This window comes from Brienomyrus brachyistius, chromosome 3, assembly GCF_023856365.1.
Source record: "Brienomyrus brachyistius isolate T26 chromosome 3, BBRACH_0.4, whole genome shotgun sequence".
NCBI lineage: Eukaryota > Metazoa > Chordata > Actinopteri > Osteoglossiformes > Mormyridae > Brienomyrus > Brienomyrus brachyistius.
The window spans coordinates 18,887,161-18,914,036 of record NC_064535.1 but is presented as its reverse complement, the minus strand read 5'-3'; the positions used below and the strand labels follow the sequence as shown (position 1 = coordinate 18,914,036).

The 26,876-nt window shown below is 47.4% G+C and overlaps 1 protein-coding gene across 8 annotated transcripts in view; it reads right to left on the bottom strand.

Annotated features, from left to right (window-relative positions):
* The window catches only part of birc6 (baculoviral IAP repeat containing 6), a 76,591-nt gene that overhangs the window by 44,953 nt on the left and 4,762 nt on the right, over positions 1-26,876 (bottom strand). For 3 of the 8 annotated variants that reach the window (XM_049006835.1, XM_049006839.1, XM_049006840.1), the window contains exons 3-36: positions 25,953-26,090; positions 21,082-21,275; positions 20,790-20,901; positions 19,879-19,961; positions 19,486-19,708; positions 19,119-19,282; positions 17,759-17,817; positions 16,226-17,626; positions 15,132-15,281; positions 14,812-15,037; positions 14,407-14,567; positions 14,193-14,327; positions 13,966-14,097; positions 7,068-7,234; positions 6,581-6,714; positions 6,335-6,496; positions 6,110-6,241; positions 5,932-6,029; positions 5,409-5,556; positions 5,105-5,238; positions 4,637-4,783; positions 3,954-4,141; positions 3,472-3,777; positions 3,235-3,364; positions 2,858-3,072; positions 2,489-2,697; positions 1,942-2,291; positions 1,637-1,856; positions 1,369-1,514; positions 1,122-1,259; positions 874-1,001; positions 657-788; positions 316-531; positions 5-188 (exon numbers count right to left, since the gene is read on the bottom strand). In XM_049006835.1, coding sequence (XP_048862792.1) covers positions 5-188; positions 316-531; positions 657-788; positions 874-1,001; positions 1,122-1,259; positions 1,369-1,514; positions 1,637-1,856; positions 1,942-2,291; positions 2,489-2,697; positions 2,858-3,072; positions 3,235-3,364; positions 3,472-3,777; positions 3,954-4,141; positions 4,637-4,783; positions 5,105-5,238; positions 5,409-5,556; positions 5,932-6,029; positions 6,110-6,241; positions 6,335-6,496; positions 6,581-6,714; positions 7,068-7,234; positions 13,966-14,097; positions 14,193-14,327; positions 14,407-14,567; positions 14,812-15,037; positions 15,132-15,281; positions 16,226-17,626; positions 17,759-17,817; positions 19,119-19,282; positions 19,486-19,708; positions 19,879-19,961; positions 20,790-20,901; positions 21,082-21,275; positions 25,953-26,090 — 6,862 coding nt within the window. The remainder of the gene's footprint in view (positions 1-4; positions 189-315; positions 532-656; positions 789-873; positions 1,002-1,121; positions 1,260-1,368; positions 1,515-1,636; positions 1,857-1,941; positions 2,292-2,488; positions 2,698-2,857; positions 3,073-3,234; positions 3,365-3,471; positions 3,778-3,953; positions 4,142-4,636; positions 4,784-5,104; positions 5,239-5,408; positions 5,557-5,931; positions 6,030-6,109; positions 6,242-6,334; positions 6,497-6,580; positions 6,715-7,067; positions 7,235-13,965; positions 14,098-14,192; positions 14,328-14,406; positions 14,568-14,811; positions 15,038-15,131; positions 15,282-16,225; positions 17,627-17,758; positions 17,818-19,118; positions 19,283-19,485; positions 19,709-19,878; positions 19,962-20,789; positions 20,902-21,081; positions 21,276-25,952; positions 26,091-26,876) is intronic. The other 5 variants (XM_049006836.1, XM_049006838.1, XM_049006841.1 and 2 more) reach the window with 3 other exon arrangements.

Here is a 26,876-nt window from a genome sequence, read left to right as displayed (position 1 = left end):
GCACCTGCCAGGATGTCCTGCACCATGCAGGTGAGTGAATACTGGGCCCAGGCCCCGCCCCAGGAGATATCTCCACGGTTAAAGTCTGTCCCAACGAGTAGCAGCAGGATCCTTTCCAGCTGCTGTTCACTGACGACCTCACACAGGTGGATTGTGGGACGGCTGGCATTGGCTATCCTGGCCAGCACCTGCACAGGGACAGACAGGTGAAAAGTCAAGAAATTATAGCATCTTCAGCTTGCGTGGAAAGGCACTCCCTCGAAGCCATAGCTCTTGAATTTGCTTAGTACACAGAATGTCAGGCAGGGAGCAGACCTTGCAGACGAATAGCAGCAGGTCAGCATGGCACGTGAAGTCCATGGAGAGCAGGAAGAGGGCCAGCTTCTGTACGACGGAGATGCAGCGCTCGTGGGCCAGCGTGAAGGGTAGCGGCTCCACCTCTGCCGGTTCCTTCGTCGACGATGCCTCGGTGTCCAGTGTGGAGCGTGGCCACTCTGCCGTTCGCCGCAGACGGATCAGGTCTTTAAAGTGCTGCAAGTGGGGGAGGGTGAAGGTCATTCAGAGTGCAACAAAGAACATCTCACAGAACGTCACACTCATACCCACTAGGGGGCAGAAAAGTACAGGGGGGCTCATGGGGGTGGGTGAGCATTGACCTTAGACGTGGCTTGCTTCAACTTGGCCTGTTCCACCAGTAGTTTATATGAAGAACCCTTGTTGCTCTGGATCTTCTCCTTCTCGATCTGCTCCACCAAAGCCTTCTGCTTGGCCTTCAGCAGATTCAGCTGCTGTGGTGAAAATGGAGCTTGTGAATAGTGGGCAAAGCACACATAGTGGCACACACGCCACACGCCGCTAACACTGTGGAGCTACCTGCTTGTGGTGGACCAGCTGCTTGCGGATCTTCCTGGAGTACAGTCGATCCAAGCTGCTGTTGCCTTTGCTGGACCGATGCAAGCTCTGCGACTGGAGGCTGTTGTTGATGAAGCTCCACTGATTCCCTTTAGTGACGGGAATAAATGTGTCACAGGGGTGCAGGCACAACTTCACATTATGCCCAGCATGGTCCAATCACAGGCAAGGGCAAGAACACCAGCCAGTGAAAACCATGGCAGACGCACCAATGAAAACACGCTCGCGATCCTTCCCGCCCAGGTGCTTCTTAGTGGCGGTGGCTTCATCCTCAACACTGGCCACGTAGTCCAGCAGCCGCGACACCAGCATCACCACCCAGCTGATCATGGGGATGTCCAGCACACCTGCCGCACACACAAGACATGGTCGCTGATTGGCCGGAGAGCCATGTGGAGGTGGGGCCAGCCAATGGCAAGGGCCAGGGTATAGTGTTGGGCCCTTCTGAAGCCCCACCTTCCGTTCTGCGCTGAGATGATAGTGCCGCTGTGGCTGGCTGCTGGAGGGGGGATAGCAAATTGTCCAGGAGGTTGAGGAGACCCTCCAGAACCCCACTGTTGCTCAGAGATCTTTGGCCAATGCAAGAAAGGAGCATGAAGACCCTAAGAGGAGAACACAGCAGGCGGTGAGTTGACATCTGATCTCTGACCTTCTGCAATAATACACCACTATGGACAAAAGTTGTTAGATCGCGCAAGTGTCTCAGGCCCGGCGCTCCACACACCTGTCCTGAGGGAAGATGAGCAGCTGCTCAGAGTTGTATAGCTCCTGTAGCACGTTGGAGAGGAACTGGCCCCACCAGCGCTCGGTGCCGCATAACTGCACCAGCAGCAGTCCCGCGTGCAGTCGGATCTTGGGTGTGCCGCTGATGCACAGGTGCTTGAAGAGCTCCTCGCAGGCCTGGGCGTGAAACGTGCCACGGAGCACCAGGGGCACCGAGTGGCCTGGGGAATGAGGTGCCATTAAACAGCCTGTCTGGGACATACACACCTAAAAGCAGCAGATGAAAAGTGAAGCAACGGCACCCACTACCATTGGAAGAGTGGAGTAGGCTGAGCAGCGTGTCCAGCAGATATCGGATGATGGTGCGGAGCTGCTCCGTGGATGAGTTCTGCACCAGCTCTTGGGGCTCGGGTGCTGGGGGCAGTGGCGGCCGACCGGCACCCAAGGACACACGCAGGCGCTGCACGGCGTGGTGCGCAAGGTTGAGCTGCAGCTGCAGCTGCACACAATCCTGGTAGGCAGAGAATACGCGGGCGTCCTCCTCCACTGCCTTGTCAGGCTTGCGAAGGAAGTACTGAGCATTGTTGGCACTGTTCAGTGGCGGCAGGTCGATACTCTGTAGCAGTGTCTCCAGCCGGTGGCAGGCCAAGTTGTACCTATGGAGATGCAGAGGGGGGTGGTGGGAGGGGGCCAATTGAGTACCCACCACATAGCAGGCCCCCCTGACTACCAGGCCGAATGCCACAGGCCAGTGAGGGATAGTGATTCTTCAGGATTGTGACCCACTAATACAAGTCGAAAGAGGTCAGCCCCTCCGGTAGCACTTCCGTGCGATTCTGCCCTGCCCCCTTACCTGCACTGGATGTCCTCCTGCAGCGCAGCCATCATGCTAAGGTGCTGCTCCATGTCGGGCTGACTGGCTGCCTCATTTTCACCCCGTAGCGGCTCGTGCATCAGCTTCAGCTCCGCCTCCCATGGCAGGATGTAGGTGTGGCCATAGTAGAAGCCCAATGGGATCTTGGCCCTGGCATTGGTGCTGCCGTAGCGGCCAATGACTGTGATCTGTTTGAAGCAGACACAATGAGTCTGTCACACGGGGGGGGGGGATGTACCCAGATAACCGGCACCCCTGCTGGTGTTGATATGGGTGTGTCTGTGTGTGCGTGTGTGTGTGTGTGAATGCCTTGGCACCCCCTGCTGGTATTTATGCATGCACACTCACCTTCATAAAGCGGCAGACAGGAGGGGGCAGAAGGTCATGTAAAATGAGCGAGTGTGTGCTGATATCTGTGGCTACCACCAAGCGCCGGCCATCCACCTCCTCGCCCAGCGTCCAAATGTCAATGGACAGGGAGGCGAGGTCCGCGCAGGTGGGGATCAGCGCATCGGTCAGCAGGACAGGCCGGCCAAAGTCCAGGGTGACGAAACGCCGTGCGCCTGTCACATACAAACGCTTAGCCTCATGCTTAACATGCACTTCTGACATATCCAGTCATGAGTGAAACACACACAAACACCATCAAAGTGTTCCTGTGGCACCTGACAGCCCCATACCACTGCTGCCACCCAATCCCCCAGGGATTCATGCGTGGCTCTCACCGGAGTGCATGCGCTCGATGATGATTGATTGTTGTGGCGGTGGCTGCAGAAAATGGGAGGCCTGGGAGATGGCCAGCGCCAGGCCGCTGCCCGTGGAGCTCTGTGACAGAGAGTCACAAACCCCAGACGCCTTCAGAGGAAGAGACGGGACAGAGAGAGGTAATGATAAGACAGCATCACACAGGTTGGCCGACACAAGAAAAGCAGGGTTTTGGGGGTGAGCAGAGAGGCACCAACCGGCTTGGCTTTCTGTGTGGCCTTGTTATGGGAGGCCAGGCTGACGGGTGGCGGCTCTGCGATCGAGCAGGGAAAGAGTTGGGCCAGCTCCACGCTGATGGCAGCTGACACGGCCTCATTCGGTGGGGTCAGGGGCGGAGTCATGAACAGGGGTGTGGTCTTAGGGGTGGGCGGGATCACGTCAGAGGGGTGGATGAAGAAGCCAGGCGCAGTGGAGGAGTTCGAAGGCACAGAGTTATGAATGGGCCCCACGGCTGCCGCCGCCGCTGAGGTGGTCTGGTGCAGCTTGGCCTCCAGTTTGGCTTTCTGCAAGGACAGGAGAGCATCAGTACTGTGCTTGGAAAGAGAGCATCGGGACCACATTACGGTACATCTAACAGCACGGGGGAAAAACACCAACAGGTAGGCAGAAAAATCGGCTCAAATCGCCCAAAGGGCCCCTGACATGCACCCCCGACCCCCTGTCACCCACACAGCCTGACCTGCTGCTGCAGCTTCAGCAGTTGCTGCTGCTTCTCCTGCAGGACCTGAAGCTGCTGCTCGGCTGACACCATAGCATGGGACAGCGATTGTAGTGCCACCTGTGCCGCTGAGCTCAGCGCCGTGGAGGCCTCCCCCACCGTGCCAGCAGACAGCCCCCCAACTGCCGGTGTCACGCCAAATGAACTGACTATTCAGGAGGACACACGGGTTCAGAAAGGACAGAGGGCAAAGGTCACAGGCATGCTGATAAATGCACACACTCACGCAGTTCATATATTCCTATCAACCTTAACTCCCACCCAGCCTTAACCTTAAACCCAAGTAACCAAACCAAATACAAAACATGACATTTTTAGTTTTTTGATTACAAGGATTTTTCTAAAATTCTAACGATTTTTAAAATTGAAAAATATCCCCACGGTCAAAAGAACAGGTTTTTATCACATTGTGGGGACATTTAGTCTCCACAATGTAATATAAACATGACCAAACAGAGAGACACCAACAAACACAGACAAACAACTGACAGACCTTGAAGGATTTTCCTAACACAATACAACAGGATACAATTTTCTTTCAGAGGTAACCAGAAGTATGGCTACCTGCGAGAAAAGGATCACCACGGGTCACCCCAGATCACCACAGCAGGGAACGAGAGAGAGTGAATAAAAAGGGTATATACCGGTGAACATACTTGCATCATCCCTCTCCACCCTAGTGCCGTCACTAGTGGAGACGCAAGTAAAGTGCAGGGGCTCGACCTCGAGAAGCCCAGTGAGAGCAGTGAAGCTCCCCTCGGCCGCAGCACAGCTGTTTACCTTACCACTCCCTGCAAGAACACCAGACACGGTCACTTTGATAATGGTGACAGCAGCTTCCACAACTCATCGTGCAACACTGCAACCACTGTATCCAGGGCCAGGGAGACTCAACTTGCAGATGGACATTTTCATAGCCCGGTGACATGGACTCCTCATCTTTTACTCAGCGCCTGGGATTCATTACTTTCATATACTGGGCTGTGTGTTGCCCTGGCCTTCACCAAGTGATGAGAGCAGTAACAGAAAGGACGGCCCCCCAACAGAATCACAAACACCCCACCCCACTACAATCCGAGCTTGGCGAAAGGGCCCTGGAGCCTCACACAAACCTGACAGGATGTCAGAAAAGTCAATCTCATCGGACTGCACGCCGATGCTGCTGCTGAAGGCGTTCTTGCAGGAGGACCCGCTGACCTCTAGGTCAAACAGAACCGGGTCGAAGGGTGAGCCATACAGGCCGTATCTGAGACCAAGCAGGAAGAGAGGAAAGAGGAGCTGAACCCAAACAGAATCACTTTTAGCTTCTCTCAAACTAGGACTTCAAAGATTTAATCAAAGTGCGTTTCGGTGCGCGATGGCCGGCATCAGTTTGACCTCTTCAGGGAGTCTGTGTATATGGGCCAAGGAGCCAACCTGGTTTGTAGGAGGGCCTCCAAGGGCGTGAGCCGGTCCTGGAGCTGGCGGGAGACGGCTGTGAGGAGGTCAGCACAGGCTGTGCTGCACAGTGCCAGGTCTTCGTCTTTCACGTAGTTCAGAAGCACAAAGTACCAGTACACTGATCCTGGTGCATGGAGAAGGAGCAAAGTCACCCGTCAGATCACCACAATGCTTATCCTGGATGAGGGAAAGTGGACAGTTACACATCAAGCAGCCCTCTACTTCAAACAGCCTTTATTTATTAGAGATGTAATTAAAGTCAATTTAAACACACGCACCCCCGTGTGGACGGCTGTTGAGGGTCATCTGGCATATCTCTATACTGGGCACCTAAGTGCCCAGCCAGCCTGCTCTGCATCTTCAGGAGATATGCTGAACTTTGACCTCTCAAACCGACATCGCTAACAGCATTTTTACAGGCTCTATAGAGAGGATGACGCCCTCCCCCCTTTGATTTTGGCCATCACTCTGAGGCCATCTCTCCTGCCTGGACACATACCTCCTGTGGCCGCCGCAGGCAAGTAATGCATGTTGTCCAGCAAAGCCTTCAGCAGAGCTGCTCCGAACCCTTGCTGACTGGGATCACCCTTCCCGTTACTGTGACAACAAGCAGCATCATTAGCTAGGGTGTGTCACCCAAGCACAGAGCTGTACTCTAGGATAACCGGGGGCCTTACCTGATACAGAGAGCCAGAAAGCGTGCACACTTGTGGGCAATGCTCCGGCCAGCCTCGAAGAAGCAGACCCGCACAATGTCGCTCAGCCTCATCCTGCTCTTCATCAGCAACTCCTCTCTGCCTTCTCTCAAGCTGAACGCAAAATGAACATCGGGCATGGTAAATTGATCCCATCTGAGCTACTACCCAGGTGATGTGAATTTCCTACCAGAATGTCCTGCTTACCTGCATGGCCCGTTGGAGTAGACCCCCGCCAGCCAGCACAAGATGTCCAGCAGCAGGCTCTGGGCATGCTCTGTCACCAGGCCATCCTCACATGGCCGGCACAGGCTACTTAACAGCTTCTCATGGAACTCCGAGAACTGCAGCATGGCGCAGCGCTGGACTCTACACAGGTCAGGGGGGCAGTGAGAAAAGCCTTGTGGAGAGCTGGGGTACATACTGCTCACATGCCAGGCGGCCCGGACTCACCTCTCTTTGGGTATGGCAGTCTTCTTGAACCTCCGGATGGTGATGGAGACCTCCTGCAGTAGGTCACAGCCACGGAGACTGTCTGGCTTCTTCAGGGATGCTGGAGGCTCCACTTTGGAGGTGGAAGGTTTGTCCTTAACACAGGAATGTAGACTGAGCATTACGTGTGAGCAGAGACTCAATGGCAGGGGGCGTAATATTTATTTGAGAACCAAAAGTAAAGACTAGAGCTCAGGCTGCCATGACACAAGGACAACAGCAGATGGCAGTAAAGGACACAGCTGTCTAAAGGAGCTCCCTCTGACACATGACTTCACAGAGGTTTCAAATATATCATAACTATGTCCTGTTGCTCTATTTCTAGACTGCAATAAATGCATTAAGAACAAGCACCATCATATAACAACTTCTCCAATTAACTGGGACAGCGCAGACTGACACTGATGTGTGGCTGAGTATTAGCACGAGAGAGAGGACGCCCCTGTACCTTGGTGGCCTGGGCCCTCTGCAGCAAGGAAGACAGTGTGTGTGCCTTGCTGGTGGGTGGCTTGGTGGAGGCCATCCTCACCACAGGCCTGAGACTCTCCTCCACGCCCTTATCGCTCATGGCCTTGATGTGCACCAGGAATGAACGGTACTTCCCCCCTGCCATGCCTGCAGGAGCACAAGAGAAGCAGATCTCTTCAGAGTTTGAAAAAAAAAAATGTGACCACACCCTGTTTACACTCATGTTAATTAGTACTAATAGACAGCTTTAGCTACAATCCAGAACTAGAGTACTCAAATTCAGAGGCCCAGGAGGGCACATTTTAACCACGACAAATGCCAAGGCCCAGATAAGATTTGCTGAGCCTGGGTGTTGGGGTCGGTGCATTGTTTATTGCATTGCAGAGTTTAATTTCAGTGGCACATTTTCCTTGGACACTGAACCCTGGACACATTTTGTTGGCAAGTGGCCTGATTGGTATAGCTAAATGTTTTAGCCCTTTTCTACACATCTTAAGTACCCATTCATCCACACCAGTATGACTCCAAATATTATTAAAACAAGAAACAGGAAAAATAAATAAAGTGTGTGTGTGTGTGTTAGGGATGGCAGATGATAATTTAATCTTAATTGAGATTAATCACATAAAGAAATTAATTGCATATTGAATCATGTTAAAATCTGTTAAAAATCAACTGGAGAGTACTGCTAGACTAAATCTTACACTGGGAAATTCAGGTTTCAGCATAGACAGATTAAGACACAGGTGTGACTCAGAGTGAAGGAATAAACTCAAACAAAATTAAGAAATAGCATGAAAATCAATAATGGCAATAATCCTTTAACTACATGGCAGACCACATGCAGAAAGGGATTGCTGAATGCTGAGGTGCATAATGTGCAAACGTCGCCAATGCTCCGTTCCAAGATTCCTCTAAAATTAACCCCAGCACAAAAGCTGTGCACCAGGAGCTTCGTGCAACGGGCTTCCTTGGCCAAGCAGCTGCAAGCAAGCCTCATATCACCAAGCGCAATACCAAGTGTCTGATGTACTGATGTAGAGCACACTGACTCTGGAGCAGTGGAGCATGTTCTGTGGAGTGCAGAATCACACTTCTCTGTCTGGCAGTCTGACAGATGAGCCTGGGTTTGGCAGATGACCCTGCCTGATTGCATTGTGCCATCGGCAAAGTTTGGTGGAGGAGGGATAATGATATGGGGTTGTTTTTAAGGGTAGGTCTATGTCCTTCAGTTCCAGTGAAGGGAACTCTTAATGCTAACTCTGAGGGAACAGTTTGGGGAAGGCCCTTTTCTGTCCTAGCATAGTAGAGGCCCAGTACACAAAACAAGGTCCATAAAAACATGGTTGAGTAAGTTTGGTGTTTACAACTTGACTGGTCCACACAGAGCCTTGATCTCAAACCCATGGAACACCTTTGGAACTAGAATGGAGATTTTCCACATCAGGGCTTAACCTTGCAAATGCTCTACCAGGCAAACAGGTAAACTTTCCCATAGACATACTCAAAAATCTTGTGGAAAGTGTTCTCAGAAGAGTGGCAGCTGTTATAGCTGCAAATGGGGGACCAACTCCATACGGATGCCTAGGAGTTTAGAACGGGATGTCAAAAGTTCCTCTTAGCGTAATGGCCAGGCCTCCCCATACTTTTGCCCATATAGTGTATGCTAGGATGTTTAGGGTATACTTACATGTTGCTTATGAATATTCAATGAATGCATTATGAAGGTGCACTGAATATTCTATGAATGCATTATAAAGGCATTATGAAGCTGCAGTGAGTGTAAAGCATTACCATTTGCTAAGATGAATATTTACTCAAAAAGTGAACACATAGATGGCACATGATGAGCATGTTCAAGATGCTGTCAGTAAAAATATTTGCCTGCTCAGATGAACATGGCCGAGTCATTCTGATAGTCGTCCGTAACAGACTATGAATTACTATGAATCTCTGTGGTCAGCTTAAAATCAGGTAACTACAGCCTATGATTCTTTCAGAAAGCGATATTAAACGTGAACATAAAATATTACTGAGACCAAAATCTGCAGTTTATTGTACATCACCATGTGGTAACCCATTTGTTTCTATGCTAATATCTAGAACAGGTGCAATAAGTTTGTGTACAAGTCATAATAGTTTTTAATATTTCGATAATATTTAGCAACATTTGTTTTATTGTTATTTTATAGCTATACTTCTTAGATTTGAAATTCAGTTGTTGTTGATGTGTCCAGCTGCTGTAACAAGGAGATTCCCCCTTTGGGGTGGTCAAAAAAGTTCTTTCCTATCCGTGTGACTCAAATTTACAAAAATCACATATACAATATATTGAAAATATGGCAATACATGCTGTCCCCGATTTTAGTTAGCACCATAAGCTGATGGCTCTGGCCACTAGCAGAATTATCTGGTAATAGTTAGGTCCCCCAAATTTATGAAGGGAGAGTATTCAGCAATATCTTAAGATATTCATTTTCACCATACAAATGCAAGTGAACAGAATGAGAATTTTGTTGAATGAACTCGATGGAATGCTCTGACCTAATTTTAACATCATTAAACTTGGCAGTTTACAGCAGCATCATAACACCACAAAATAATGTTTACTGTGATGGATGTAATTAGTGTTACCAGCTTCACCCAGCTATCTTTCAAACTGAGGTTAATAACGTGATGTAACACTTGAAAGGAATGAAAAGGACCGTGGTAGAAAATGGTAGAAACTATCAAACATTTAGGAGAATTTCAATTTGACAACTTGCAAATTATTCAAGTAATCGCTTTAGTCATATTCCAGCAACATATCAAAGTTCAGTAAATCAGAAGCAACGTACAAGCCTTGGTCTTATCGACTACTCTATCTCCAGTGCTAGTGTAATTTATTGGGACCCCAAAATACTCCCAAACCACTGGTGATGGCTGTCTGTTGTAACCAACTCAGCCACAATTACTATAATGCTTTTCATATTGAACATCTATTTGTGAATTTAGTTTCAATCCATGTCAATAAATGTGTTAATTTGTTTCATTGTGCAAACCAAAAGCCATGTACAATGAATATGCATACTGCACATATCCAACTACTAAAACTTATTTCAAATATTCACATCTGGCCATGTACAAGTTTTGTTTTCCTTTTGAGTCGCCTAAGTTTGAGTTTAAACCAGCAGCTGCCAGTTGTTTTAGCCACTTGTGCTTTTTTGGACCAATTAGCTTGCTAGCTAGCTTTCACATCCCTGGGAATTAGAGAACATACATGACAAATGAAGCAGTGAGAGACTTGCAAAGCAAAAGACCAAGCAAAGGGGGAATGATTACTGCGATAAATCGACTGCTTTGCATTTGAACTTTTATTCTGTTCCTACTGACAGTGAATAACTGTCAAAAGGACAGTTGATCACAAAATCAAAAAAAAATTTCAGATATGTTGTAGTGTTATTTATCCATCTAGATTGTTTTGGTGAGAGTTGCCTAGTTTTGGAGATACAGATGTAGAAATATTAGTCTGCTCCCAAATATAAGGTGACTGAACAACATTCTTTCTGTGGTGAGCAAATCGCAACACAGCAATGTCTCATTCCAGAAACCACGAACTGGATACTCAAGATAATCCACAGACCTTGTAGTGAGCAGTTTCATTTAGGAACCTCTTTCTTTCTACTGAACTACACAAACCAACCGTGTCACTGCACAGTAGACAATGTGACTGCATTGAAACATCAATGGCATCCTCCTTGGCTGAGTGGTGCTAAGTGAGCTAGGAGTATCGTATAGCAGCAGCTAGCAACAATAACAAATAATGGACATAACTGTAGGTGATTATCTGGGCTCAAGAACTAGGACCTGAATAGAAGCTTTGGCCACATTTAACATCAAATATTCCATTAAATTTTTGTAAATTATACAGTGTAATTATTAATGAATGTGTCTAAAAACACATATGAGGATAACATCTCATGTTTTGTTTAATGCTTAAAGCATACTTATCTGGACTTGTCTGTATCATTTAGGTTTATACTTATTAGTCCATTAATTACTTCAACTACTTCAAATAATACTTTCCCACCCAGACCTCTAAGGGGCTTGGTATGCTGCAGCTGTTCTGTAGAAAATATAAAAAAATTTATTTTATACATCACTATCCACAAACACGTATTTTTATTTGTGTTGTGTAAAATCATATCCACAAAAACATGAAGCGATTTGCACACCTGAAACGAGTTTTGCACATTTGTGATTCCCTTCCTTGTGGACCGCTTTACATTTATGACCTTGCTCCTTTTTTGTCTAATTCATACCACATTTGATTTGTAGAAATAAAATATCAATAAACATGAGGTGAAGCTACAATATATATCATTGTCGGGATATGAGGCGACTTGTATTGGGATGTGAGATTCTGGTCATATCGCACAGCCTTACTATAAGCCCAAGTTGTTTCTTTTCTGCACCATTACACCAAATTTCATGATTCTCAGTCATATAGAAGGTTAATTACAGCCTGTTGAAATTTGTCTGTTTTCAGTCATGCTTGATGAGAAGACAGACTTTTATTATATGATTTGTTGGGACATCTGGCTAGGAAGACGCATACAAAAGTTTCTTTTATGTCCAATGATTTCCGAATTATAAACTATTTTGAGATGCAACATCGGCTACTGTCACCCCAGAATGTATTTTGGATGCGTTCACACCTGTATTTAGCGCTGTCCACTTGTGATCGGATCAGCTATAATGCATGTTAATACCAGGTGTGAGCAGGGTCAAACTCTCAAGATGTTGCCGTTCAAATTTTGTGTGAATCGGACAAACAGTCCAGGACATATTTGAGAAAGATTTTGCACATTTGCCAAATTAGCTAAAGATCTAAGTGAAGGAGTTTGATGATCATATATAAAATATGACTGTCTGAAGCCAAGGAATGTGGAGAAGAGAGAGTTTACTTCCTATGACCCACAGTTCAGAAAACATGAGGCACAACACTACAGCACCAGCATTAGGCCGACCGGTTACTCTCTGTGGCCCTAAACTGTGGAGGGACAAAAGATACAGGCAGTTGTTAATTGTAGTTCCCCCGTTGATGAAATGTGGCAAGTCTTACTGCTTCCCCAGAATGGCCCTGGGAGGTAGGATTTATAATTAGTTTAAGGTAGAACAGGGCATGGCATGATTAAGGATGAGTATGGACATGCCTAGTGGCCATGTGGTACACAAATACCAAAGTATTTTTTTTGACCATTCAAACTCAGGTCCGATTGGTCTGACACCACATTTGCCTGTATTGGTTGGAAAACCTAGTAGGAATTTATAAAAGTTGGTTCTGTAAATGATGCAAGTTGGTGAAAACAATTTTACGGCAGAGCTTAACTTGATTTGCAAATTGGAAGGGCAGCGGAAAAATCTGGGGAAAAAATTCAAGTCTAGACCAAACAGATCAGGAGATACAGGCCAAAATGTAAACAATGCGCTGCAGCACCTCCCTCCATTGACAGTCCGGGTTTAAGTCGGATTGTTTGACTTTTGACCATCTATATGATGGTCTATATGATCTATATGATGGTCAAAGCAAAATTATGAAAATATCAGTTGCACTGGCTTTGCAGGCTTAGGGACACATGTTCAGTTGCAAGAGCATCCCAAATTTGGAGGTTTCATTCAAATTGCCCTACTACGATATTTCACCAAGTTTGGTGAGGACTGGTTAAGGTATACATGAGATATGGCTGTCTGGCAGAAATGGCCATGGCACTGGTATACTTTGTGTGCCTGGAACCCTAATGACAGTCCTATCTAATACTAATAGCAAGTTGATACTGCTAGTGAACCTAGCACCTCTGTCTTACCATTGATGTTTACACCTGGTCACATTGTCTGGAGCACATCTGCCCTGGTGCTACGATTGGGCAGATAATCGATATTATCAATAAATACAATATTTTTCCTTATCAATTGAATATTGTAAATAGGCTGTACAGCACCATACTTTAAGGCCATTTTAACAAACATTATCTATGTATTGCTTATAAAAGGAAATGCAAAACAGGATATATAATCATATAAATTAAATCATTCATTGATTCATTCACGATCGCGTGTTTAGGTATTACCAATATTCTTTTTTTTTTTGCAGCAATAACCAATAATGCTAATCAGATGTCAGCCCGACCCTACCCAAGGCTATCTTCTGCACAGTGATATGGTTGGTGTATGGAGTCTGGTAGAAAGAAAACCATTCCCACATGAAACTGCTCACTACAAGGTCTGTGGATTATTTTCAATAACCAGGTCATAAACTCTAGTATGAGAGATTGTTGTTGTATTTCTTTGGTGCTTTAATCACCACAGAAATAATGGGACTGAATGGCATTCTATTTGCTAGAAGACTGAAATGTCTAAGACCAATATCTCCAAAAGTAGCCAACTCTCACCACAACAAATCTGGATGGACAGCATATCTGCATATTTTTTTTTGGATGAACTGCCCCATTATTGCAATAAATACATTTAAATGAATAAACTTTTTAAAAATCATTATCTAAAAAAAAAAAAGGTCTTGACACAATTTTTCTACGTACTCTCTTTTAAGTGCTCACATACCCCATGAGGTATGAGTACTCCCACTGGGAATCACTGGTCTGGAGTACACCACTGGGTATTACAATGCTAAAGTGCTCCCTGCTCCCACACACATTCAGGAGCAGTCCAGGTCACTAAGAGCCCAGCCCAAGTAGGATGAAGATACTGTCCAGGCACAATAAATCTACTGCATCAGCAGCATGTGGATTTTATTCACTGGAACCACCTGGCTTCTGGCCTACTGATTGTGCTTCAACATTCAAAAGTTAGCATCTCACCAAAAAAACATTCCAGCTCACCTTTGACAAGCTTGGGGCTCGTCAGACTCAGCATCCCCGCATGGCCGGAAAGGTCGAGACCACCGGCCAGCCACACTGGCCCACACAGGATGTCCTCCTTGTGCTCCTCCAAAAAGGAGCAAAGACAGGAGCCTATGGGACACAGAGGAGTGCAGTATTGATGGTAAATGCCAGGAAGCTTCCCCGTAGCTCTGCCAAGCTCTACTGCAGTCCCACACACGCTGTACCTGGAGTCTCCTCGACATCCATGAACTGGACATCTTCAGAGAAGCAGTCCTGAAGCAGCGGCTGGCCGTTCCTTTCCCCACTGGCATGCACAGCGTGGGACAAGGGAAAGGAAATCGGTCGGTCCACGGCAGTCTCTGCGGGAAGGTGAACGTGTCTGAGTGTCAAAGCAAGGGCAGAAAGGCATGCGTGTCTGTACCACTGCCACTTGCTTACCGTTGACTTTGCCCAGGCCTGGGGCTTTGTTCTTCAACAGGGTCACTTGGATATGGGGAATGTTTGTGATGTTGGCGTTCAAAACAAACTTGAAGTCCACGTGACCCACCATGCAGGCTTTGGGCAGAACCAGCTCAAACACGTGCTCGTCCCAGCTAGAGCTATGCAAGAAGAGGATGTTAACGACAGGGCCAGCAAAACAGGGCAGCCTGGAGTTGCTTTCTCATCAAAACTCTACAAAGCCAAAGAGGTACAAACAAAAAAAAAAAAAACACACATTTCTAAAAAGTTTCTGAATTCTCATTTGAAAGGCAGCTTTGTGTGATAGTACAAGGTAAAACAGGGAGACTGGAAGAATCGCCTCTCATTTAATACGCAGAAGCGGTCACCGTGGTGATGGACCACCTGTCACTCTGCAGTTTCCAGGTACGCGTGTGTTGCGCGGCGTCGCCATGGTGCTGCTGATGCAGGTGCTGGGGGTGGCGGCGCTGCTGCTGTTCCTGCTGCACCTCCACCCAGCAGGGAGGCACCGTGGCTGAGAAGCGGGGGGTCAGCGTCTCAAAGCGAGTCAGCTCCACCAGTGACGTCAACGTCTCCACACCCAGGGTTTGGTCCACCAGGAGGTCAACCCCTGGAGAGCGGGCAGGTAAGCACGGGCGAGGAAACCTCAAAAGAATAGCAGAGGCCGTCTTGGCGCTCAGAGACGGAGCTGATGGGCCTCTCACCTGTGATCCCTGGACTAGAAGGATTCGAGGATGGCTTTGTCCCTTCAGACAACTGCTCTACCCCTTTGCAAAGGGGGCCATCAACAAAGATGTCACCATCATCAATATCATCACATACACCTCCAATTTGAAGGAAATGCAGCTCTCCACCTTGAGGAATAGAGACAGAATGTAGATGAGTGAGACACAAAGTGCTAAAGAGATAGACCAGATAGACTCAGGAAGTTTGCTGTACTGTGTAAAATTATTTGATGCCATTTTCATTCATGACAATATTTACACTGAGATGCTGTCAGTGAGTAATGCTTTTAAATGAAAGTGTGGATCAGAGCAATTGATATATGGGTTCAATGGCAACCAGGATGGTCCTCTGGTTGTAACACAACAGCACCACTTCCGTCAGACACACACTACAACCAAAACTTATACCCAAAAAATATACCCAAAGTTTTAACATAAATACAAATAAATAAAAATACAATAGCTTCAAGTAATCAAAGATTCAGAAATTAAATGGCCAAGAATTTACACAGAAAGATTAACTAAAATACAAAAGAATGTAATAAAAATAACAAAAAGTTTAATATCAAAAAGATACGGTGATCACCAAGTAGCAGTAGCTAACTCAACATGTAGATGGTAAGACCAACCATAACAGGAGGTATCAGCAGGTAAGTGCATCAACTAGAGGAAAAGCGGCAAAACTGGTCCAAAATGTTTGTGACTCAACTTATTAGTTCTCTGTCCTGAAATGTCAGGAGTATCTCAGGTTGGTAATCACTGGTCTAGAGAGAACTGTTGAATATTCCAGTGCTAAAGTACATGAGACTACATAATATTCCATTCTGACCTGCCAGTATCTAGTAATAGAGTTCCAGCCAGGCTAGAAACCCATTGGGTTTAAAGCTTCCAATGCCAGAAGATGTGCTGATAACTTGAATTTGAGGCGAGTACAGTAGTTTCCAACTTACCCAGAACCACCACGAACTGTGTCACTGCTAATTACACGGATACATTATTTGTGGCAACAACCCCCTGAGCACCAAAGAAGCCCCACCATGCCCCACCATGCCCCACCTTACCCCCCCCCACACCTTTAGTGCAAGCACAGAGCCGGTCAGTCCCAGAGCAGTAGGTGACAGAGACGAACGGGTCTGCTTCCTCAACTCCCTCCTTCTTGGGCGGCTCCACTTTAGCCAGGACCTCCAGGCTGGACAGGTCCAGGATCATGACATAACCCCCCTGGGTAGTGACGACCAGGTGGCCCAGGCCAGCCGGCTCGCCACGTTTTTCCTTGGCAGGCATGCTCCCGCCGTTCTTGAGGCCCAGCGACGCCTCCTCTAGTCCCTCCTCGGAGTCATCCTCCCGGCTGTCCAAGACGTCGGCAGGGAGGAGCACCAGCGAGGTGACTGCGTCCTGAGGGTCACGGATACGCTGCACCTTCACAGGCTCCTCGTCCAGGGTGACTATGCGGGTGGAATAGTTCAGCTTGTAGAGTAGCAGGTAGCCACCGCCTGCCACCCTCTGCTGCTCCGAGGGCAGGATAAGCGGGGTCTGCTGATGCCCACCAGGGTGGGTCTCATGCTCCTTACCGCCTAAAACAGTCCCATTGGCCAGGCCGCATGGCGGCCGCAACTCGCCCTTTCGTCGGCCGCACAGAGCCGAGTGGAGCTTGTTCAGGTTATTGAGTGCCTCCACCTGGTTCATGCCACTGAGCGACTCCGCAGAGCATGACTGCAGGCCCACCAGCAAGTGTAGACCGTCCGTGCATGGCGTGATGCTGTCCACGTACAGGTTCTCCTCCTCCAGCAGCTTGGGCAGGCGCAGGCACTGCACCAGCGTGCCTGGCTTGGGCACCACAGAACTCCACTTGTCGGTGTCTAGGGCAGCTAGGTTGGCAGCAGCATCAGCGAACTGCTGGATATAGGTGATGGGCGGGTCCTGCAGCAGCAGCTGCTCATGAGTATCAAACTCCATCTCAATGATCTGGGGCACAGTGAAGGCCTCCTCATGCAGGCCTTTGCTCATCAGGCTGTTCATCTGGGCAAACACCTTGCCCGACTTGTCGTCAGACTCCTTGACACTATAGAGCAGGAGCACCGGCATAGTCCTCTGCAGCATCGAAGGGCCGCCAAGTTCCGCACCACAACCATCAATCTCTACGGGGCCCCGGTTGGCTGAAACCTCAGGGCTCCGAGTTCTGGCAGGGCCATCCTGTGGGCGGCGCTGTGACGTGGCTATCGAGCGGTAGCTCAGTAGCCCGCCAGCCAGCAGGCACGGGAAGGGAATGTTGTGGTGCTCGACCGACTTCTCCTTGGCCTTGTCAGCCTTGACCTGAGCCAACGAGGGGTTGGCGCCCAGCTCCTCCAGGTCCTTGACTGTGTCTTCCAGTACGCTGGCTACCACCTCCCACTGCAGCTTCTCGGGCTGCTGCAGGACGCTGAGCGCCGTCACAGCCAGATTCATCTCCATGCTCTCCTTCTGGGACGGATGGCCTAGGTGGGGGAGGAGGGCAGGGCAGTGAGAACGCTGAGCAATGTGTCCACAGGCACGCACTCATATGCACACCCTGCATCACGGGCACCCCAGAGAAAGGTGGGACACCCCAGAGAAAGTGAAGGGCTCACCCGTCACAGACTCCGATCTGGAATGGTCTTCGCTGTCTGAGTCTTCCAACTGGTCGTCACTGGCGGACATCGATATAGAACAGGAGAAGTTTATTAGCTGAGGGGAGGGTGTGGGAAGGGAGGACACTCTGTGTGTAATACGGACTTGGAGCACTCCAACATCTACAGCCTCTCAGCTGCTTTGATATTGATGAAGAGGGAAACTACAAAGTCAAGTGCATGAGAAATAATAAAGTTACACCTGCAAGCACAACAAATCCCAGGTTGAGTGTGCTAAAATGTGTAGGGGAAGCAGAGCATGTGAGCCGAGCGATGAGATTTAATTGTCGTCCCCCCATTATTCATTCTAGTCAATTTTCACCGCACTATAAAGAAATTGCTCAGCGCTCAATTAATTTCAGCTTAGACTGAAGCCTGGCATCAAAATAGGCAGCCAAATACACATTAAAGTAGAAATGATTTATTTCAAGGTGTGAGTTGGTTGCGAACAGCTGGCTGCCATGAGACTTTCAATTTGAGACAAGTTTGCACATGAATTTACATGTATGTAATAGTTTCTCACACACACACACACACACACACACACACACACACACACACACACACACACACACACTGCTACAGCCTTATTCAGGTGGTGCTTTTGTACAAAATTTTGACTATACGAGTGAGGCTCGCCAACTGAGACTGAACGTAGGAAACGATTATACACAATCCCACAGCGAGAGAGAGAGAGAAGAACCATCGGCTCAGTTGTGATTACGTGATGCTCGGCAGACAATGCGTATACGTAATACTAGTATTGCAAGACCTTGCTAGTTTATCAGTTAAAATTTATTTTTAAAAATTGGTCGTCTTGCAAAACACTCGCAAACCAAGTTACTCACAATTGGAGGTTTGACAATATATACACATATATATATACATACACATATACACACACATTGGGGTACCTATCTATCATTTCTATGGGAAAAACCCTAATCCCAATCACGACACGATTTTTATTAAACTGAGGTAATCCAAATGGGACCTCAAAAGATGTCCCCAAAAGTAGGGAAATTTGGGGACAATTTGGTCCTTAAACGTGACCTAAGCAAGCAAGCAAACACACACACAGACAGACAGACAGACACGCAGACAGACAGACAGACAGACAGACAGACAGACAGACAGACAGACAGACAGACAGACTAAATTGGCAAACGTATTAGGACATCCCTCCAAATCACTGAAATCAAGCGTTCCAATCACGTCCGTACCAACAGGTATATAAACAGCTAATTTACGTGCTAAATCATACTTCTTAGTATGTGGGACCAATTCCAGACCACTCCCTCCACCATGACCCTCACTCTACCTGTCTCCCTCAAGTTTCGGGATATCTGAACAGCTGGAAGAGTCCTCCAGCCAGGCTAATGTGGGTCTCCTGGACTCTGTCCCCAGGCCCAGCTCACTTCCCGAGAGGATCAGCTGACGTAGGATCGCCGGGTCATATGGGTTGATCTCAAACTTCAAGTGCACCTGAACCAGCAAAGTGTTCATGTGTCAGTCCAACACTGATGCTCAGGGTACTGACATGCTACTTACATGGCCCTGGGGTCTCAACTAATGAATTATATTTTTATTAACATTCATTGTGTATGGTGAACAATCTTTTTACAATCCCCTAAGAAGCAAAAACTGTTTTAAAGTTCTGCAAAGTCCCACCTCCCAGTAGCCCCCACCTTCATGAGCTTGGACACGTCCCATATGCAGATCTTCCCTCGCTTGGTGGCGGCCGCCAGGAAGTGCGGACAACTGCCAAAGCCATAGCAGGCAATCTTATCGGAGCCGTCCACACTGGGAAACTGGGCCGGGCTGGTGGCCAGGGTGACGGACAGTGGGACGTTCTGCGTGTGCTCACCCTTCACGAATGGGCAGTTGGGGGAATGTCGTTCGTGTTCCGACCTGGGTAGGAGGGCAAGTGAGGTGAAGGAACAGCAAGATCCCGGGGTCAGAGCACCACCTGTTTGGAACAAGCCAGCTCTCGTCCCTCCCACAAAGCCCACCAGTGACCCTAAACTAACCGACAGGATTAATGTCCCACAGGTGGCAGTAGGGGGGGGCGGTGTACGTACCAGGGCTCGTCGGTGGGCTCCCAGCAGACCAGACACACGCTGCAGGTGAAGCACATGGCCCGGTCGTCACCAGTGGAGGCCGGCTGGTATGAGGGTGGGAGGACATGGACAGAGGGGAGCTGAGATAGGACTCTACCCTCCCTGGGCACATCACAAGCAGGGGGGGCTTGGATCGTGACCAGGCTTCATTAATAATGCATTTAACTGTATTACACACTGACAGACAGGAGGACCTAGTGGTATTATTACAGAAACACAGACAGCACTCCACGTATCAACACAGGCAGATATCAACCAAAAACAGCACATCTAACAGCAGCTGAAAAACAGAGCAACATTCAAGATGCTGGTTTTAGAAACACCCTGTGGAGGGGCAAGGTCTCATCACCGGGCTCTGAGGAGGGGCACTCTCCAGTAGGGGGCAAGGCCACCATGTAGTGAGGCTGCCAATCTGGCTAAGGTATGCAAAGGGACTGCTGGTAAAGCGCCAGCCTTCCAGCGAGGTGATGGGTGCTGGTGCCATGTCAGATTACAAGTCGTGGACAATCCAGACCGTTTCCATGTGCTCAGTCACCTCGCCCTCCTCCTGACAGTTCTCCCCAGTGCCCAGCACTCCCGGGAGCTTCCTTCCATACAAATGTGCCATCCCACTTCCCCGTGCAGCTGAGTGGGTTGGCATGCCAACAGGGTGCCGGCCCTGAAAATCCCTGTCATTTCCATGGTTACAATCAGCCGTTTTCTTTGGTCCTAGTGGTATTAAGCCTGCCTTTCAGCTGGGGGAGGGTCAGACAGGAGGGAGGGGGGAGGTGGGAGGAGGATCTCCAATTGAAAGGCAACTGTAAAGTTCTGCTGAAGAAGCCAGTGACACAGAGGATGGCAGAGAGGGAGCGGAGAGAGCTTACACTGCCTACCTGGTGGTAAAACCCCGCCTGGGCCATGGGGTCGGGCTGTGCCCACCTGTAGCCAGCATGGGGCCAGGATGTAAACGTTTCTCTTCTGTTAGCCTCACTGTACATTAGCGATCTGCAAGGAAAACAGGCAGCAGAGGTCAGAATCTCAGTACAGGCGGCCCACCTGGAACTCGACCCCCTCGGCCCAGCCCACCTGGAACCCGACTCCCTCAGCATGGCCCACCAGGAACCCGACCCCCTCAGCAAGGCCCGCCTGGAACCCACCCACTTGGAACCCTCCCCACTGGCGTACCTATCTACAGAGCGCCCGGGGCCCACTCCCAGCTCGGGTCGTGCGCTTGGTAAGAGGTAGGAGAGCCTGTCCATGATGGACGAGGCCACAGACAAGGCAGCAACGTTCTGGTTTATCTTCTTCAGCTCATTCACAATGGCACCAGCGACCAGTTTTAGCACATGGTGTGGAAGATGGAAAGTTACCGTTGCCCACTGTGGAGAGAGGAGGGGGAGGGGGAAGAGAACACTTAGCATTGTACAGACTGTCCCCCTATAACAATGTGCTGCACACCTTATGAGGAACAGAAGGTGGACCCCCTCCCCCCCAAAGTCACTGGAAAGTACACTGGCAAAATGACACCAAGCTAAAAGAGCAGGTAGTCATTTCTGTTGTGCCATAAGGAGCATGCAGGATGGCCGCATCCACAGAGAGAGAGATGGACGGATAGTGATCACTGGGAAGTCAAATGCCCTGCGGCCTCAGCGTCACTGTGAGGATCCAAATATATAAGCAGCGCCCAGCAAACTTAATGCAAGGTGAGCACTAAAAGGAAGTGGTCAGCTGAACTGAAATAACCTGATTAGCCCATTTCCTGGGCTTGCTACATTCTTACTTGCTACATTCCAACTCATTGTACCGGACAGCAGATTCTTAAATGCTGAACAGCAACGCAGCACACCTCACTCCTGACCAGTGATGACAAATGACCAGGTTTCACTGAAGTAACCCTTACATCAGGGCTCTTTAAAGACATTTCACACAACTTCCCACAATCATTGAGCTAACCCCGCTGGCCGCCAGCTTAAAGCTAACATCTGCCCCATATGGGTCCCAAAACAGAAGCAGAAAAGCAACCGAATCATAGTGTGCTGTTATCCCTGAAAAATGAGACTGAGAAACTGTAGTCATACCTTTATCGGATGTGGAAAAGTGAAAATATCAGGAAGGCATTACTGGTTAAATAACGCCACATCATAGTCAGAGTAGAAACTCATGAAAACAACCAATAATTCTGATATTTATAAACCTGGGAAGTGGAACAGAATTGAGAAAAAGCTGTTGGGGGTAAAAGCTACGTTGGGGGGGGGGGGGGGGCGTGGGGCGGGGGATGCATTACATGGCAGAAGCTTGCTAGCCTGAAGCAGCAACTGGCAGGATTCTGCAATGCAGAAGTACAAATCAGAGGGTGAGGTGGCCTGGCACTTCCTGCCAGGTGACACAGGCTTCCTAGGGACAGTGCTGCTACTCTGGTGTGTTTTACAGCAGATGTGGTGGTGGGGGAACAAAGCCCTGTGGGGCCGCTGCTGCAGGGAGAGCACCATGGCCCTCAGTCCAGCCTGTTAATGCAGCAATGCAGCACCTATGATAGGTGGAACGTGGGCCACCTCGCTAGACCGGATGGGCTCGTCCTGCAGCATGTCTGTCATACTCCTTGTGGTGCAGGAGGGACAGGTGACAGCTTGGGCGTCACGGGACGCGCCTGCGGCGAAAAACACTCCAAGAATCGCAGTGAACACAGCGCACCAAATGGATGCAGAGTTTCCCCGGCCTTTCCTGCACTCAATGACACAGCAATGAAAAAACCACCTAATGCTTCAATCTAAACCAAACCAGACAGTGAGGGTGGGTGAAATGGCAAAAATATATTGTAATTTTTTTAGACCGGATCACGATTCTTTTTCATGTTAGTGTAAGATTGTACTGTTAAAGTAACTTAATAATCAAATTCCCCTATTTTAAAAAAATATGGACCAGAAAAATAAAACCAAAAAGTAAAGCAGCATTTTTTCTTTTCTTTTGAGGTGGTGAAAAAATGTGCATCGTGCTGCCATTCGATGTGCAAACCTTTGCAAAATAACTTTGTTCCGTGTCGGTTTTGGAAAATCCAAACAAAATCCAATATTAACGATGTACAATTCCTTTTAGGAACCAATTCCTCCACGTTGTCCATACAGGTACGTTGCCAAATACGTTGCATGTTGTACATTGCATGTTCAAACAAGGGAGCAAAAGGGAGAGAGGAAGAAGTCCAATCCAATAACATGAAACAAATTTGGCAGACAAAAACTTTAGATGTGTGTATGAGCCATACAACTGCAATTTATAGAACAATACTAACAATCTGTCAGTAAAGGCAGACTGTGGAGACATGGCTGTGTGATATGACCAAAATCTCCTCTCGTGATACAAGTCATCTCATATCCCAATAATATACATCACGACTGCACCTCATTTGTCATATTTCTTCTACAGATCAGCTGCGGTAGGAATTGGACAAAAATCTGCAAATGTAAAGGAGTGAGGTCACAAGTAGTAACGTGATCCACAAACAAATGGGGAGTGCCTACGACCCTGACAGATAAGCGGTTTGGAAAATGGATGAATGGATATTTGAGGATAGTCGTATGTTTTTTTCTACAGATCAGCTATGGTATACAGAACCCCTAAAAGGTCTGGGTGAGAAAATATTTTTTTTTATTGTTTTAAATCAAGTTCTCTTGCAATAGTTTTGCATTCCCTCACAATACTTTTCCATTAATAACTGTACTGCGTCCATTTAAAGTACAAAAGATTTAATGGGCTAATAAGTATAAATCCAAACAATGCGGACCTGTCCAGTTAAGTGTGCTTTAAGCATTAAACTATGGGGGACAATGCACACCATGTAACTTTCATTTCTGTGTGTTTTTATACATATTTATTAATAACGGCACTGCGTCTATTCACTGTCAGTGACTGTAAACAAGACAGCTGGGCTATTGAACTTCAAGTGCGCACACAAACATTGAAATATTAATTACAATTCACCCATAAAAAAATATGGAAAACAAAGAGGTGTGGCTTGCTTTTGTTGAAAGATATTACAGCTTTATATTCAGTTAACTTTAATGCAGTATCACAGTATATCATGGGTATATCTCCTTGGTATTATCGCTTATTGATGTATGTGGAAATATACAGATCTATATTGAAATATTCCAGAAAGCAGATTTGAGTTTAAACCAGGTTCTTTCAATTTTTGTAATATACTTCAGGCCTTCCAATTCGGGCTAGGCGATATCATATGTATACTGCATCACATATGTGCAATAGTCACCAGGGTTTCAAATGACAGGCAAAAGATTTGGCCAAACGTCAGCTTTTCGGTGCTATACGGCCGTTTATTTACACCCACAATTTGTTAAGCAGATTAGTAGAATGGCTAAAATATTGAGGCATTGTATGGCGCCCAAAAGTCAGTATCAGTATAAATGACATATCCTTATCTTTAATAAACGTGTCGGACTTTAAACTACAAAAGTACCGCCACACCGCCAACGTCATTTAACCTTGTTTATCCACAAGATCTCCTCTTTTAAAAGATGTCGTGGCTGCTCCTCTTCACTGCATATTGCACTGAAGTGTACCAAACCATAGTATACCAAAACAGTATTATGTGGTATGCTCCACTATTAGAATTTAATAAACAAAGTTCATACAGATTACTAACTTTTGGGTATCAGAAAACAAATCTCATTCATATTTAAGCCATACTACTAATCTACTTACCAAATTATGGGTTAAATAAATGTCCATATAATGCCAGAAAGCTGGTGTTCGGCCAAATGCTTCGTCTCTCATCTGAAGCCCTGGTGATTATTGCACATGAACGATATAATATTGATATGATATCGCCCAGCTCTACTTCCAAGTATTGTATTTGTTTTTATGTGTACTCTTCACGTTCAATAGTCCAACTGTCTTGCTTAAAGTCACTAGCGGTGAATAGAAACCGTGCAATTATTAGTAAATAAGCATAAAAAACAAAGTAACATGGTGTACATTGTCTCCCATAGTTTAATGCTTGAAGCACACTTTACATGACATGTCTGTATTATTTAGGCTTATCCATGCCATCACGTTGCAGCAAGTGGGCAAGTCTATATTGGGAACACAAAACTATTGTCAGCAAACATAAAACTATTTAAAAATATATATTTTTTCCTACCTAGACCTCCTAAGAGTTCCGTATCAGTACAAATTGGACAAAAATCCATAAATAAATAGCAGGGAAGTTACAAATGAAACATGGTCCACAAAAAGACAGGAAGTGATTCACAAATGTGCAAAACATGTTTCACGTGTACAGGTCACTCCCAATATGACTTTACACAACACAAATTTTTAAATACATATTTGCGGAGAGTTAAATATTTACGGATCATGGTACATATTTGTGGATTGTCTTCTGTGGGTTACAAACAATACAGTCCAATAAAAACCTCTATACAAGTGCCACATCCCATGACGCATGCAACCTTGCAAACTGACATTCAAATGATGGAAAAATGTTGGGAAACCACGAAGTAAATAAAAAAAATAAAAAAGCATAATAAGAAAACAGCAGACATTTATTTCGTCATCCGATATATATCGTCATATCGCACAGCCACAATTCAAACTGCACACCCTTAGCAGAGAGAGCCAGCTTTCAGATGTGAGCCAGAAATCTGAACATATCCCAGGTCATGTATCGGATCGTCGTGCCGATGCACAACCCAATAAACACTGAGACATGCATGGATGTAGCAACCTCATTAACACGCCACAGCTACATGCAAAGCAACTTATTTCCTGACTGGCCCCCCAATTGTCCACCACACCCCAAGCCTCTCTTTGCTTCTGCCATGCTGCCCATCAGCACAATCCAGTAAAGGAGAACCCAACATCGACTAAAGACAGAACCTGACATTGATCTGGACGGTGTTGACAGAGGTCATGACAGCCCATTCATTCAAGGTGATTTGTGGTAGTTAGATTAATAATGGACTACAACTCACACTCGCCAGCAAGGCAGAATCCACACATCACTATTAAAATCAGGCTGATGTACCCGAGCGACCGCTCACCTTGGCCACTTTGTGATTGGCTGCTGTCTCATGTGAGGTATTTTTTAGCCCATCTTTCAGCTGCGTGATGAATAGGTCGTATCCCTCCATGCTGGACACATCCACCTTCTCCAGGCAGGCAGAAAGGAGCTGCTGGGCCTAGTAGAGAGACAAAGATGTAGAGACTGAGTGGCGACTGCCCACAGCACACAGACAACGCGCCACTCTTTATTCACCGTAGTGGGTTCGCAGTAATTTTATCACCTTTAAATTTCATTCTTTGGCTTTTGTTTGACCTTCAGCAGATTACGATAACACCTATCAGGATGGTCAGCCACAAAATTAAGCGTATGGAGAATAAGTTCCACGGGCCAGCAACAGCATGATGGGGAGACCTAATGTTCTCCCCTGCTGCCGGAGAGGGGCCAGAGACCTGAAACAGCCTCCCCAGAAGCCAGGAAGAGGAGTAGAGCTAGGCGGGAAAAATAGGCAATCTGTGACATCAAAGTGGGCCAAAGGCATGGGGTAGCACACTCAGCTGTTTCTGCACACAGGAGCTGCGTCACGCCTCTCTGCCACAAGCGGGAGCCAGTTTAATCAGGCATCCCTCTGTACATCAGCACACACAGAGCTTTTCACTGAACATCTTCATGCCGCACCACCTCATCTGGCATTAACCTGTCATCTCTTACTTCCATGTGGGGCTGGAAAAACAGCAAAAAATCAGGGTGTCCAGCCCCGTGGAAGGATCAAAGAAACTGGACAGTGTGAGCTGCAGCTGAACCACACGAGGATGCTAAAGGGTCAAAGGCATCCCACTCAGGACAGTCATGCTAACAGACAGCGTTCGAGCAATCAGTGAATCTCAGTTCTAGGATCTCTCTTCATCTGATTAATTAGCAAAGACAGTGTTTGGAAGAAGTAAAAGGACAGATCAACACAGTA